This window comes from Polypterus senegalus, chromosome 2 (genome assembly GCF_016835505.1).
Source record: "Polypterus senegalus isolate Bchr_013 chromosome 2, ASM1683550v1, whole genome shotgun sequence".
NCBI lineage: Eukaryota > Metazoa > Chordata > Cladistia > Polypteriformes > Polypteridae > Polypterus > Polypterus senegalus.
Window position 1 is genome coordinate 214245529 of NC_053155.1, and position 17008 is coordinate 214262536.

Sequence of the window (17008 nt, forward strand, 5' to 3'; positions counted from 1 at the left end):
CTTAACAAGCTAATCCAACCAATTTGGTGTTGCAAGTAATCAGTATTGAGCAGTTAGTTACATGCGTTCAAATCAGCAAAATTACAAGGGGACCCAAATTTTTGCACAGCCAGTTTTTTACATTTGATTTAATTTCATGCAACTAAATATTGCTTCACTAAAAATCTTTGTTTGGAAAATACCCCAGTACTCAGATGTTCCTAGGAAATGAAAGACATACCACTGTTATCTTTTTTGTTGGAAGTAGATTAAATTATTATGCAGGCTTTTTTATATGAATGTATGGTCACAAATGATTTTGTTATGATTTAGTATTTCACAATACTTTTGTATGTTTGCTAATTTAATTATATATACTATGTATGTTTCTTTCCTTACAAGGTTATGGTTCTTGGAAATGTAGGAACAATTTCTTGTTATCAACAATTTAACAATTCATGAAATTCTTTCCAGGAAGGTGCCACCTCTATATTAATTATGTTGACTACTTGGTAGAAGGACCTTACACGTTAAGCAGTCATCAGAGTTCTATACAAGTTTGGTTTAGATTAAAGGATAGTCACTCCAAAAATCATGCACTGACATTCTTATCTACCAATACTTCGATTACATTTGTCTTTAAATAACTATGTGATACTATTTGTATTATTAAATATGAATATAAAATATGGTTTTTCTGCCACAAAAAATCACTTCAATAATGCCATACATATTCAAAATTAACATTTAAAACATATTTAAAACCTATTTACATTTGCAATAAAAAAAAATACATTTCTACCAACAGGGGTTCAATTAGACTGCCCCCTACTGGTAATGTAAAAAACTGCAAATAAATAGTTAAAACATATCTCAAACAATATAATATTGAATCTATAAATAGGAACTAAAACTTGAATCTAAAAACAGCAGGGAAATTTTTCTTTTTGTATTTTGGATTACCGTCAAGGTTAAAACTATGATCATAGTTTTTAAATGCTTATCAAAAAGAAGAAAAATAAATCTGACATTACTCTCAGAATATACACTCACTGACCACTTTATTAGGTGCACCTGTTCAACTGCTTGTTAATGCAAATATCTAATCTGCCAATCACATGGCAGCAACTCAATGCATTTAGAAATTGCCAAGACAAACTGCTGAAGTTTAAACCAAGCATCAGAATGGGGAAGAAAGATTGACTGTGAATGTGGTATGGATGTTGGTGCCAGATGGGCTGGTCTAAGTATTTCAGAAACTGCTTATTAATGGGATTTTCAAGTACAACCATCTCTAGGGTTTACAGAGAATGGGCCAAAAAAGGGAAAATAAACAGTGAGTGGCAGTTCTCTACAGTAGGTGAAAATGCCTTGTTAATGCCAGATGTCAGGTGAAAATGGCCAGACAGGTTTGAGCTGATAGAAAGGCAACAGTAATTCAAATAACCACTCATTACAACTGAATTAGGCACAGCAGCATATCTGCACAACTAAAATTCGCATGGGCTCACCAAAATTGGACAACAGAAGATTGGAAAAACATTGCATGATCTGATGAGTCTTGGTTTCTGCTGCGACATTCAGATGGTGGGATCAGAATTTAGTATCAACAACATGAAAGCATGGATCCATATACTAATGGTTCAGGCTGGTGGTTTTGGTGGTGTAATGATGTGGGTGATATTTTCTTGGCACACTTTGGGCCCCTTAGTTCCAATTTAGCATTGCTTAAATGCCACATCCTACCTGAGTAGTGCTGCTGACCATGACCATCCCTTTTTGACTGCAGTGGACCCATCTTTAGAAGGTTATTTCTAGCAGGATAATGCGCCATATCACAAAGCTCATATTACCTAAAATTACTTTAGTGAACATGATAATGAATTTACTGGCCTCCATAGTCACCAGGGGCCTCATGTATAAACGGTGCATATGCACAAAAATGTTGCGTAGTCCTGTTTCCATGCTCAATTCACAATATATAAAACCTAAACTTGGCATAAAGCTAAGCACATTTTCACAGTAGTTCAAACCTTGGCGTACGCAAGTTCTCCGCTCAGATTTGCAAACTGGCAGCACCCAGCGTCAAAGCAGTGCTTTTGTTCCAGTGTGGTTTCACTTTCTTTTTCAGACCCACATCCCTAACGCGGCTTTATCAAATACACTGAAATTAACCACATATTGTTTATTAGTTTAAGGCATCTGATTGTAATTAACCTGTATCAATATAATGGTCCACGGAATAGCCAAACTATTCCAAATACCATAGCTGCTTTAGCGTTGTTACTCTCACTGCACTTTCTTCTTCTTTCAGCTGCTCCCGTTAGGGGTTGCCACAGCGGACCATCTTTTTCCATATTACTCTCACTGCACCACTCGGAGTATTTATATCACTGTGGAATCACAGCTCTACAGCAGCTGATCGGAAAGAGAATTATCGGTATACAGCATCAAGCACATGCTTCCTCAGCCATGCTGCCTATTTGAACTGCTCGCATACGGCAAACGCTTCAGAGCCTTTCCTGTACGGACCTTGCGGCTCAGAAACTGTTTCATCCCAAGAACTATAAACATAATCAATCAGTTCATTAAGTGCTCTTTATAGAACTGTTTGTACTTATTAGTACAATTACCTCACTGTAAACAGTTATAATATTGCACAACCTGGGCAACTTTATAAAGCGCATATTTAAATATGTTGACAATATAATTTTTAAGATGAAATGCAGCAAAATATATTTATTATATTATACAGATAAAACTTTAACTTCATTTAAATAATTTATATTGTTAATAATTAAACATGTGAGTACACGGTGTTGCAGTGCTAGTGACGATCTGGTGCCCCGTTCAGAGATTATTCTTGCCTCGCGCTGTATTCTTGCTGGGGCTGGTGTGACACTGGAAGGGTATATGGATAGAATAATTAAACATGAACTACGAAGATATTTCAATGTTCCTTAAAAGTTTTGAAGAAATAGCATCCTCAGCTTACAGATGGCTTAACGTCTATTACAGAGCTGATTGTGTGGCGATTGGGTATTTGGACAAAGAAAAGGAAGGATAGGAATTGGGGGTTAGTATGTTTGAAAAGCGAAAGTACTGCTGCAATAAATTATTTCATCGAAGGTCGCACACGGCACGACATGCATCTTGCGTGGGGCAGGAACAATCACTGCGCCACCGTGTTCCCATGTTTAATAACATGCTTTAATTCCTATCATCATGAAAATTATATCAAGTATACATCTAAGTATTTTAATTATTCAGAGAGCTTTAATATCACGAACGTAATGGATTCTGTGTCCAGTCGGTGGAAGAGAAAACCCATTTAAGAAGCACGTAGTGATTCACACACATAGAGCACATATAAGAACAAATACAAAACAAAGAATTTAACGTGCTACTTTAGTTACGATGGGATTTGAGAAATTAGTAAATGAAATGATTTTAAGATGAAGTTTATGATATTCTACTTTAATGAAAAAATAAACTACGTGATTAACATTAGAATTACCAAAGCCTACAAAAAAACTTGTAGATCCATCCCACCTTAATTCCCTTCGAACCTCTCCATCAGCGTCTTTTGTCCTGTAAATGTGTCAATAAGCAGCCTACTATCACATCTTCCCACCGCCGCACAGTTTTCTCAGCTCAAGTCTGTTTACCTGTGTATCAGTTGCTTAGAGTTTAATAGAGTGAGAAGTCAAGCAAAATAACACCTTTTATAAATATTATATTACTATTTGGAACACATTTTATGTATGTGCTGTGTCTACAACAATCTATGTAAACACATCGTTAAAACAGAAACGTTTTTCATGTTTTAGTAATAAATTGACAAAATGTAGCCTGAAGTCCAAATATCAAATAAACACTTTCACAAAAGGTACAAATATAACAGAACAAGTGCGTTTCTATTCAAGAATATAAGTGCAGAAAAAGAACTCGTGTTTGGGTGCGACATTTACACCCCTTTGATACGACCGCTTTGGTGGTGCAACGGTATCAACTGTTGACTGGTAATCAAAACTTCACGGGTTCGACCTCGGGCGACTCTGTTTTGAGAAGTGAGCTGCACTTATTCTTACTATTTTAGAATAAAAACATACATTTGATTTCAGTCTGTAACAGCCAGTGTAAATTTATGATATTTGTAAAGGTTAGCTTTGTTTTTTTTATTGTTTTATTCTCTCAGTCGCATTCACAATCCCAAATCTCCCCGGATCTGACACTGCTGTTTTCACATAAAGACGCACTATAAAAGAGGTGAACTCAGATCATGACAGTTCTACATCGGAGAAAGAATGCAAGTCGCACTTTTGCCATTGCTGTACTTTGTATATGTACACGAGAAACTCTGCAGTCTACTTGTGACTTTACACTGTAGGAAGTAAGTAAATAAATCAAGGTAAATAAGTAAATAACATTCAATCTGTTTCTTATATGCAAAGTTCAGCGACGGAAGTTTCCACCTGCAGCTATAGCCTCTTCAGTGTGTGAGCGACTCTCCACGCTAGTGTTTAGATGTGGAAGGTGCAAGGGTGTGAATGACTACGTGCTTCTTAAACAGGCTTTCTCTTCCTCCGACTGGACACAGAATCCATTACATTTGTGATATTACAGCTCTCTGAATAATTAAAATAACTGAGATGTATACTTGATATCATTTTCATGATGAAAGGAATTAAAGCATGTTATTAAAAATGGGAACACGATGGCGCAGTGATAGTAACGAACTGGTGCCCCGTCCAGAGATTGTTTCTGCCTCCTGCAAGATACTTGCAGCGCCATGCGTGACCTTCGATGAAATCATTTATTGCAGCACTTTTGTCTCTCTCAAACGTAGTAACCCCCAATTCCTGTCCTTCCTTTTCTTTGTCCAAGAACCCAATCGCCACACAACCAGCTCTGTAGTAGATGTCAAGCCATCTAAAAGCTTAGAACGGCGATTCTTCAAAACTTTTAAGGAACACTGAAATATCTTCATAGTACATGTTTAACTATTCTATCCATCTATCCATCCAGTGTCGCGCCAGCCCAAAATACAATACAAAGCATTTAACGTGCTACTTTAGTTACAATGGTATTTGAGAAACTAGTAAATTGAACGAATTTAAGATGAGGTTTTTGACGTTCTACTTTAATGACAAAATAAACTATGTGATTAAAGTGGAAATTTTGAAATTAAAGTTGACATTTTGAGCTTTTTTTCTCCACTGTGTCCAAATTTGTTTTGTTTTCTCTGTACCCTAACAAGCTTTCATATGACACTCAGACTGCGGGCTTAGACTTGCCTTTTCATGGCGAAATTGATATCTGACAACTTCTTTTTTATTTCAGGCCCTGTGTGACTTTGTGAACTTGAGTTTTCGAGTTTCTCCAACACTCTGAGTCACTCGATCAACTTCCTTTTGTTGTTTATACCACAACAAATAGTATGTGTTTCCTTTCCTCCACTTGGTATTCACTGAAATTCTTCTATTTTCCCCTGTGCTTTTGTCATTGCCTATTCACAAAACGTTGAGCTTAAGGGCTATTTATATTGATTTGCATATTCAAAGATATGCATCTGGAATGTTTTCTACACCTTGCTGAAAGTATGCCACAAACAATTACAGAACTTCTGAAGGCAAAAAGGGGTTAAACTTGGTACTAGCAAGGTGTGTCTAATAAAGTGGACAATGAGTGAACATTTTTGCATTGTAGGCATATGCATCAACATAAGCTGCTCTAAGAAACATATACATAAAGGAAACTAGACCTTAATAAAGAGCTGAGGTTGTTTTTCTTACCAGGAGAAAAATATACATATTTAGAAAGGTCTCAAAAGCTGCAAAAAATGTCATTACAAATAAAACGATACACTAATAAAAATCAACCTCCTTTATATTGTACCAATGACCGCTGCAACACAGCACAAATGACTTTTACAAAAACCTTGTTAATAAAAATGCATAATGCTTAAAATAGCCCCTTTTGTAAATATCTTCCATCTTGGCACACACATGTGAGTCAAATAACAAATTAAAGATAAATAAATGGGTTATTGAATTTTGTCCACCTCAATAATAATGGTAAATTTAATAAAAATTACCCCATCCTCATCCTCAATGATGTCTTTTCCAACAGAGGCCAATGTGGTCCATTTGCAATTGTTGGTTGCTCTAACAGCACATCTTTTATGTGCTTTAAACTTGCAGACTGAAAAAAAGGAAAGCTTTGATTATAATAAACATTACTAATACCATATATAAAAATTAAATCAAAGAAGATACTGATTTTCTTTTTCAAATGATAAAGCATTACATTAATACAGGAACAGAATTGTGCCTCAACCTCAACAGGCACCAAAAACTGGAAATATGAATGAATTAAAATAAATTGAAAAAGAAATTATTTTAGATAAAAAGTGCCTATATTATTTAATACTAGCAAAATTCCCGTGCTTCGCAGCGGAGAAGCAGTGTGTTAAAGAAGTAATGAAAAAGAAAAGGAAACATTTTGAAAATAACGTAACATGATTGTCAATGTAATTGTTTTGTCACTGTTGTGAGTGATGAGTGTTGCTGCAATATATATATATATATATATATATATATATATATATACACACACACACACACACACACACACATATATATATATATACATATATAAACATACATCCATATATATATATATATGCATACATATCTACATATACACTCATACATATACATACACACACATATATAAACATATATATACATATACATACATATATACATATATACACACACATACACACATATATATAAACATATATATACATATACATACATATATACACACACACACATATACAGTGGTGTGAAAAACTATTTGCCCCCTTCCTGATTTCTTATTCTTTTGCATGTTTGTCACACAAAATGTTTCTGATCATCAAACACATTTAACCATTAGTCAAATATAACACAAGTAAACACAAAATGCATTTTTTAAATGATGGTTTTTATTTAGGGAGAAAAAATCCAAACCTACATGGCCCTGTGTGAAAAAGTAATTGCCCCCTGAACCTAATAACTGGTTGGGCCACCCTTAGCAGCAATAACTGCAATCAAGTGTTTGCGATAACATGCAATGAGTCATTTACAGTGCTCTGGAGGAATTTTGGCCCACTCATCTTTGCAGAATTGTTGTAATTCAGCTTTATTTGATGGTTTTCTAGCATGAACTGCCTTTTTAAGGTCATGCCATAGCATCTCAATTGGATTCAGGTCAGGACTTTGACTAGGCCACTCCAAAGACTTAATTTTGTTTTTCTTCAGCCATTCAGAGGTGGATTTTCTGGTGTGTTTTGGGTCATTGTCCTGTTGCAGCACCCAAGATCGCTTCAGCTTGAGTTGACAAACAGATGGCCAGACATTCTCCTTCAGGATTTTCTGGTAGACAGTAGAAATCATGGTTCCATCTATCACAGCAAGCCTTCCAGGTCCTGAAGCAGCAAAACAACCCCAGACCATCACACTACCACCACCATATTTTACTGTTGGTATGATGTTCTTTTTCTGAAATGCTGTGTTCCTTTTACGCCAGATGTAACGGGACATTTGCCTTCCAAAAAGTTCAACTTTTGTCTCATCAGTCCACAAGGTATTTTCCAAAAAGTCTTGGCAATCATTGAGATGTTTCTTAGCAAAATTAAGACGAGCCCTAATGTTATTTTTGCTTAACAGTGGTTTGCGTCTTGGAAATCTGCCATGCAGGCCGTTTTTGCCCAGTCTCTTTCTTATGGTGGAGTCGTGAACACTGACCTTAATTGAGGCAAGTGAGGCCTGCAGTTCTTTAGACGTTGTCCTGGGGTCTTTTGTGACCTCTCGGATGAGTCGTCTCTGCGCTCTTGGGGTAATTTTGGTCGGCCAGCCACTCCTGGGAAGGTTCACCACTGTTCCATGTTTTTGCCATTTGTGGATAATGGCTCTCAGTGTGGTTCGCTGGAGTCCCAAAGCTTTAGAAATGGCTTTATAACCTTTACCAGACTGATAGATCTCAATTACTTCTGTTCTCATTTGTTCCTGAATTTCTTTGGATCTTGGCATGATGTCTAGCTTTTGAGGTGCTTTTGGTCTACTTCTCTGTGTCAGGCAGCTCCTATTTAAGTGATTTCTTGATTGAAACAGGTGTGGCAGTAATCAGGCCTTGGGGTGGCTACGGAAATTGAACTCAGGTGTGATACACCACAGTTAGGTTATTTTTAAACAAAGGGGGCAATTACTTTTTCACACAGGGCCATGTAGGTTTGGATTTTTTTTTTTCTCCCTAAATAATAAAACCATCATTTAAAAACTGCATTTTGTGTTTACTTGTGTTATATTTGACTAATGGTTAAATGTGTTTGATGATCAGAAACATTTTGTGTGACAAACATGCAAAAGAATAAGAAATCAGGAAGGGTGCAAATAGTTTTTCACACCACTGTATATAAACATATATATACATATACATACATATATACATATATACACACACACACACATACATATATATATACATACATATAATATATATATATATATATATATATATATATATATATACATATATACACACACACATATACACTCTTTGGGGTGTGAGCAACTGTTGCTGGGGGTGCCAGAATCCATCAAGGAAGAAAAATGAAAAACATAATTTGTACAAAATCTTAATTTTTATCCATTCCTAAATAATTAAATGGGCAGGCTATTTCGTATCAGTGCAATACGCTGCTTGTTAAAACGGATGACTCCCCCTCTTACGTGCAAGTCTGCGTGGATATTATGAACTATCGTATCTGTTAAAGTTCTATTTAAATTTTAAATAGAAGGAATTTTTATTTAGTCGACAGAAATGTCTTTGGTAGGAATGTAAGTTAAATGTAGGTATCATTGCATAAATTTTTCTTCACCATAGAAATGTAAAGAGTAAATCCGCCTTATATTCCAACTTGAAAAGATATATTTTTTCGAATGTGTTCGCACAATTCAGATCGAGTTGATGCGCACTACATCGAGCCCGCGTGCTATTTTGGTTTCGCTTGAATGCCTTAATAAGTCACCCTCCCCTCGCTCTTACTTTTTTACCGTTCATCTAATGATTACACTGAGCATGGCTTTACCAAAACAATCATTGATGGTGAATAAAGTATCCATTAATCATAAAGCTTCAATTGGTGATCTGTCTTTCTGCGTTAACCACATATTTTTTCATACGTCTCAAACCAAGGGGATGCGAGGGTAAAATGAATTGGGAAGCGCTGATATATATGTATGTGTGTGTGTGTATATATATGTATGTATATATATATATATATATATATATATATATATTGAAATAGTTTTACTGTGAAATAATTCAAAGAGTACGCGACATGTGTTTCGCCCTAATTTTGGGGTCATCAAGCGTACAATATCAGTGCACTCCCCCTCGGGAATTGAACCTCTGCGTAGAGGCAAAGCCTCTTCCATTGCGCCACGGCGTGTGGTTTGTCTATTTGAGAGTATGTAGATCGGAGTATATATATATATATATATATATACACAGTAATCCTCCTGGATCGCGGGGTTGCGTTCCAGAACCCCCCGCGATAGATGAAAATCCGCGAAGTAGAAACCATATGTTTGTATGGTTATTTTTATATATTTTAAGCCCTTATAAACTCTCCCACACTGTTAACGTTATTAGAGCCCTCTAGAAATGAAATAACACCCTTTAGTCAAAAGTTTAAATTGTGCTCCATGACAAGACAGAGATGACAGTTCTTTCTCACAATTAAAAGAATGCAAATATATCTTCTCTTCAAAGGAGTGTCTGCATCAGGAGCAGAGAATTTCAGAGAGAGAGAGAGCTGAAAGAAAAGCAAACAATCAAAAAATCAATACGTGTGCTTTTAAGTTTGCCGAAGCACCGCAATAAAGCGGCATTTTTAGAGGAGCGTCAGTATCTTTTAAGCAAACAGCCTCTGTGCAAACATCCCCTCTGCTCACACCCCCTCCGTCAGGCACAGAGAACGTCAGAGAGAGAGAGAGAGCTCGAGATTAAAGCAAACAATCAAAAAATCAATAAGTGTGCTTTTGTGCTTTTAAGTATGCGTAAGCACCGCGATAAAGCGCCATTTCTTTGAGGAGCGTCCGTATCCACTAGGCAAACAGCCTCTGTGCAAACAGCCACTCTGCTCACACCCCCTCTGTCAGGCGCAGAGAATGTCAGAGAGGGTGAGAGAGAGGCAGAGACAAGCAAACAATCAAGCACCGCGCGGGAAGCAAATCTTATAGCATTGAGGAGTTTTAGTTAATATGTAATACATGCTCTGATTGGGTAGCTTCTAAGCCATCTGCCAATAGCGTCCCTTGTATGAAATCAACTGGGCAAACAAACTGAGGAAGCATGTACCATAAATTAAAAGACCCATTGTCCTCAGAAATTCGCGAACCAGCGAAAAATCCGCAATAGAGTGAAGCCGTGAAAGTCGAAGCGCGATATAGCGAGGGATTACTGTATATATATATATATATATATATATATATATTAATATTAGCAGTTGGAGATCCACAAAAGGAGAAAATGAATCACGTATCATAAAGTAGATTTTATTCCTGAGCTTTCAACCCCTACCAGGGGTCTTCATCAGAGGATAATGCTTAGACATACAAGAATCAAAGGCAATATATAGCAATACCTTACAGGGGGAGTGGGGGTGAGGTTGTTGGGAGTAAAGTCTTGTTTATTAAGAATAAGTTCTTCTTAAGTTTGTATATGCTGGATTTATGTCCAAGTGTCTGTTGATGGCGTTCTCATTTGATAACCTCACCCCCCCCTTGTAAGGTATTGCTATATATTGCCTTTGATTCTTGTATGTCTAAGCATTATCCTCTGATGAAAACCCCTGGTAGGGGTTGAAAGCTCAGGAATAAAACTACTTTATGATCGTGATTCATTTTCTCCCTTTGTGGATCTCCAACTGCTAATATATATATATATATATATATATATATATATATATATATATACAGTAATCCTCGCTATATCGCTCGACTTTCACGGCTTCACTCTATTGCGGATTTTCGCTGGTTCGCGAATTTCTGAGGACAATGGGTCTTTTAATTTTTTCAGCCTTCTACCTACACGAGAAGTTGGAGAATTAGTGATGAGTCAGTGAGTGAGTGAGTGAGGGCTTTGCCTTTTATTAGTATAGATTCCGGATTTTCAAGTTTAAAGGTTGTGTTTTGTATTTTAAAAATTGAAGCTGCCCTGGAAAGCTCTATTGCTAAATAAAGTTGGAATTATAAATAAAAAAAGATGAGGCAAGAGAAGAAGCATATAGAAGAAGTACCTAATACATGCACTTCAAAGCTGAAAAGGTTCTTCTGATTTCAGAAAAAAAATGTCTTCCATGTTTGATATGTACTGGTATATTCATGGCAGTTAAGCTAGAAATACCTTATTTTAAAGATAAAGGATGCTATAGTGACAACTAGAAGAATATCACAACTAATCTAGAGGTAGAATGTGTGTTGATCTGGTTAGTAACATATTGCCTTTCAGCTAAAATGGTTCAGAAATGTGCATAACTGAAATGTCCAAAAAACAGGAAAAACATAATGTTAATAGTTTTCTGCAACCTATTTTCCATAACCCTGATTCTTTAAGGTTATCTGTTGTAATGCTTAGACATGAGACGTACTGCTGAAGTTAACAAGATCAATAACCAATCTTACTATATAATGAAGGCTGTCCATTTCATTCTTCCACCTTTCAATTTAATTTTTGGAAAAAAGGCCTCCAGAATTCTATAACTGATGATTCACATTGGTAACATACTCTCATCTAATGCACCTAATTTTCCAGAAATGCAACCATTAGGTTCCATTGTTTGCAGCAAAGACCTTGTAGACATTACTTAGCATTTTCCACAGGTGACCTACAGGCTGCATTTTTTCCTGTTACTTCAATACTGTTTCTCTTTTTTCTGACACCTTTGCTCTGTTGCAGCTTATTATACAGTTTATATGTAATTTAAAAGATGACACAATTCAGGGTAAATCACATGAAATCATATGAAGTAATGGAGTGAAGAGGAAAGCTGGACTTCATTAAAAATTGTAGAGTCTCATAAACATACTGTAAACCATATTTTTGAAAAATTTCCAATGCATAACAGCATTCAGGAGACATGATATGCAGAAGCATTTTTTGGACTTTGAAGATGATATATTTGGTACAGTTTTAAGACTGAAAGTCACTGTGGATTACATTTTTATTTTGAATTATTATTTATAATACAGCTTTACTTAACAATACAAGTTTTCCCAGAAAAGGACTATAGACAACATGAGTGGATAAAATAACTTTGATTTGAACAATATCAAACTTATTCTTTAAAATTAAAATACTGATGTTACCTGAGTGGGCTAAAGTCAAGATTACTAAATAAATCCAGAACAATCTATAAGGTGGGTTGAAGCAGGATTTCATCCAAGGCTCTGTGCTTTGGGGGGAACCATGCCGGATCTAGTCACTTAGAAGAATTATATACTGTATCTGACTAATGCTTTTGTCTAAATTATAACATCAATATTAATTACAACTGTTTTTTTAAAGAGTTTAAAGACAGGCAGGATAATTGACTTGCTCTGAATAACACTGTAACACAGAGGTGGGGGCCTTAAACAGCAATCGTGTTTTTGAAGTTCAATACCTTAGCCACTACATTATACTGACTTCATTCAAGGAAATGGTGAGGCTTTAAAAATCAAATCCAATGTTTGGACATTGGACCTGTAAATCTAACCATTAATTTGCACAGGACTTAAAGGTCATGAAAGATGTGAAGATGTTTTAGATAATAAAGAATACAGTGTCTACTTGTATGCTTATAAATACTGTTTCACAGGTATTTTAATCATTTCAATAAGGGAATATGAGAAGGCAAAATTTTGCAGTGGGTTGGCGCCCTGCCCGGGGTTTGATTCCTGCCTTGCGCCCGGTGTTGGCTGGGATTGGCTCCAGTAGACCCCCGTGACCCTGTAGATAGGATATAACGGGTTGAATAATGGATGGATGGAGAAGGCAAAATGCCAACACCTCTTAAGACAATTGCTTTTGTGCTAATATTTGGAAAAAGCATGAAAAATATTTTTATTAATTATATAAAAAGCATGACAGGACATAAATTTATGAAAGCCAGAAGACTGAATTCTTTCAAAAAATATTAGCCTAAAATGTCTTGGTCTGAAAAAGTTCATCCTATATAGTTTTTCGAAGAAATTAGTTGTATTCAGTGTGTATAAATGTTTAGGACCATGGCAAAAACAGAAATAGCAAACAATCATTTAATGTTTAACCAAATACTAGTGAGGAGCCACCAAACATTCCAGCAGCATTGAGCATAAGGGCGGAACTGAACTGTGCATATTTTTAGAATGCTAAAGGAAAACTTGGAACATCTGTAGAAATCCTACACATACTGTACATGGAGAGATTGCTCTAAGAGAGTAAACTCCTGATTTTCTCTGGTACATCCCACTGCTCCTATCAATATACAGACATGTTTTAAGGCAAATTTAGAGGCAACCACTGTAAATAAGTGATTCCTGTAGCTCTCAGTGACACTTCTGCACTGGTCAACAGGTAGTTGGGCTCAGTCTTCCTGAGCAAACTGCTCCTGCTGTGTCAGTTTTGAAGGGTTTTCCAGACTGCATGTTTCAGATCTTTCCATAGATGTTAGATAGGATTCAGATCAGAGCTCATTGTAGGCCACTTCAGAATAGACTTATGTTTTGTTCTTAGCCATTCTTGGGTGTTTTTAGCTGTGTGTTTTGTGTCATTATCCTGTTGAAGGACACCATGACCTATAACTGAGACAGAGCCTACTGACACTGGGCAGTATATTTCACTCCAGAATGTCTTGACAATCTTAAGATTTCATTGTTCTCTGCACAGGCTCAAGACACCCGTGCCATACACTGCAAATCAGCCCCAAAATATAACTGTGCCTCCTCAATGTTTCACAGATGGTAGGGTGTCCATTTCTTTGAAACCTTCATTTTTTCATCTATGGACATATAGCTGAAGTGACTTGCCAAAAACCTCCAGTTTTATCTCATTTGTCCAAATGACTTTCTCCAAGAAGCACTGTGGTTTGTCAATATGTATTTTAGAAAATCTCCATTTGGCTTTTTATGTTTTTTCTTTCAAAGATAGATTCCTCCTGTCACATTACAGGAGGACAGTTACATTGTCACAGTTATGGATGGTCCAATAAGACAATGAAGGACCTTGACCTTGGAGTTCAGCTTATATCCCTCTTGGAAGCTGCCCTTGGTTTTTTGTGTGCCATTCTATCTATCTTTCTGCCCATTCTACGGGTTGCTTTTCCTCTTGCGGCCATGTCCAGGGAGATTGGCTAGAGTCCCATGAACCTTAAACTACTTAATAATATTTGAAACTGTTCACAGGAACATCAAGCTGCTTGGAGATAATCTGATAGCCTCTCTCTGATCTCCTCAAACAACTCTCTCCTTTGCTTTTTCTGGTCCAGGTTTAATGTGGGTCACAAAATAATGCCAAACTGCAGAATGACTACTTTTCTTTATTTAAATAGGCTGAATGATTGATTGCACAATTGGAGACGTGTGATAATAATTAAAGAAAACAGCCAATTTGAAAAAACACTAATCCAATAATTTGTGCTCTTTTACAGGGGTACCAACATATGTGTCTATGCCATTTTAGAATATTATTGTAGAACAAGTAATACCTATCCCATTTCACACTTGCTTTGCTTTACTCAGTGACATTATCAAAAGCATGCAGGCAGACATAGGACAATTGCTTTTCATTTAATTGCTTTACAGGAGATATGCAGCTCCTTTTCAATAAGCTGTAAGAGTACCAACAAATTTGTCCATACATTTTGTGCAAATAAGTAGGTGAGGAAGCAGGATCTGGCATGCATAATATTAAAAACAATTAAAAATACCTTTGATATACTTTAATAACCTTTACTACAAAAACAGTTCTATAAAAGTAAGTAAAGGAACCAACACAAGATGCATTTAATCACATAATGGATATAAAATACCATATATGAATGAATATTAATTCAGGCTATATTAAAAGTGATAATACTGCATTTATTAATATTTGCACAATATTATATATATTTTTAACTTGATTCAGGTGAAGGGCTGTTGCAGCATATTGGATATGTGTTAAATGGGACATGTATAATTTTGTTTCCCCAGCCTAAAATTAAACTATAAGCATAATGGTTTGAGTGTTAAGCACTCATTCAATTTTTTCCCTGTGTCATAAAGCATATTGTTCCACCAACACAATTAGACTTTAAATAATATCATTAAAGCTTCTATTTGATAGCCATTCATATTGGTGGTCATTCACTTGAGCCTTTACAAACATTAAGAAGCTAAAACTAACATCTTAGCTAATTAAACTATGTCTTGGTTATTATGGCCAACTTCAATCATTATTAATTTCTTACACCATATCATCATAGAATTCTTTACATGGACTCTCATTCGTCATTTAATTATATGTACAGAAAATTATCAGAATGACCAGAGCAACTGTTTAAGTAACTTAACTTGCATTTCTCTCAAAACTGATTACGTTTTGATATACTAATGTACAAAATAGCACCACATGCTTTCATTTCATTGTTATGTTTAATGGCTTTATTAACAGACCTGTGCATTACAAGACACTCTATAGAGCTTTTCTACTATAGGTATTTCTCTCTATATATAAAAAAAAATCCTGGAATGGAAAAGCAAGGCGACGATACGTGATCTTCTCGTAAGTTCTCGGAAGACATTTAAAAGACCCACGAGACAAAAAAAGAAACATGAGATTTGGTGCCAATAGATTGTTCCAGGGCAGTCTCATGGGGACGTAGAACATAAGATTCATATCAAATAAGAGCATGGACAGCCAGCAAAACATTCAGTCATGTAAAGTCACGTAGCATACACAGATCCTGTGCTCTCAGCAAAGAAGAAAGAGCAGCACGGAGAAAAGAGATCCAAGGCGGAATACACATGCAGAGAAAGGTACAGAATATGGAAGCAGTAAAATTCGAAAGTATTGTAGCGTCCCAGCCAAGCTGAAGCCTTTTTTGTTTTAAGCAACTGTTAGGTCCGATCGAGGGAGGTCAGAGTACAGCACGGAAGACTGATAGCTGGGTACTGATTGACACGGTAAGGGGGATGGCGAGACCCGTGGGAGGAGGGGTTTAGAGGGTGCTAGAAAGTTGTGTTTGGGGTTACGCAGTCGGCGATTGTTAAAGTAGAACTTTTGTGACACTTTATCATATCAGTCGCTACAGTCAAAAAAAAGGTAGTAAAGATTGCATCGAAGTCAGAAATAAAATGCAAAGAGTGTAAAACAAAGTCTTTTCGCCTTCGGATCATTCAATGCACAAAACGTGCACATACACAATAATGGACCATACACTATGAGAATCTGTGGTGCCGCACAACAGCAACGATTCCAAAGAAGAAAAAAAAGCTTTTAAAATTGTATATCCGATTAACCAAACAAAGGGGTTGGCGCTATACACATAAAGTGCAGGTTATAGATTATGAAAGCAGTGGAATTTGAAAGGCTCAAAAAAAAAGAAAGTAAAGATCACAGTATCACAAACAAATGGAAATTTTTCAAAAAAGGGAAAATAATCATCACGGACCAAGTAAAATGTCATAAAGAGGTTATAAATCAAGGGGGCCAAACACATGCACAGCAGGTTAGAGATAATGAAAACTGGAATTCAAAAGACTCAAAAAAACGTAGGCAGGAAACACATGCAGATCAAGATACAGAATATGAAAGTAAAAAAAAACGACAGTGTCAAAACAAAGAAAGTAAACATTGTATTAGCGCAGGCAAAGAGAAATTACAAAAAGGAGAATAGAAATTGAATATATGGACATAGGTGATATGTCAGAAGTATGTAAATATTGTAAGGCTTTGAAGTTTAAGTCAGAGAATT

The 17008-nt window shown here is 36.1% G+C and overlaps 1 protein-coding gene across 1 annotated transcript in view; it reads right to left on the reverse strand.

Annotated features, from left to right (window-relative positions):
- dgkh (diacylglycerol kinase, eta) overlaps positions 1–17008 on the reverse strand; it is a 422493-nt gene that overhangs the window by 90933 nt on the left and 314552 nt on the right. Inside the window, 1 exon segment of the mRNA XM_039745288.1 lies at positions 6077–6183. Within this exon segment, the coding sequence (XP_039601222.1) occupies positions 6077–6183 (107 nt within the window).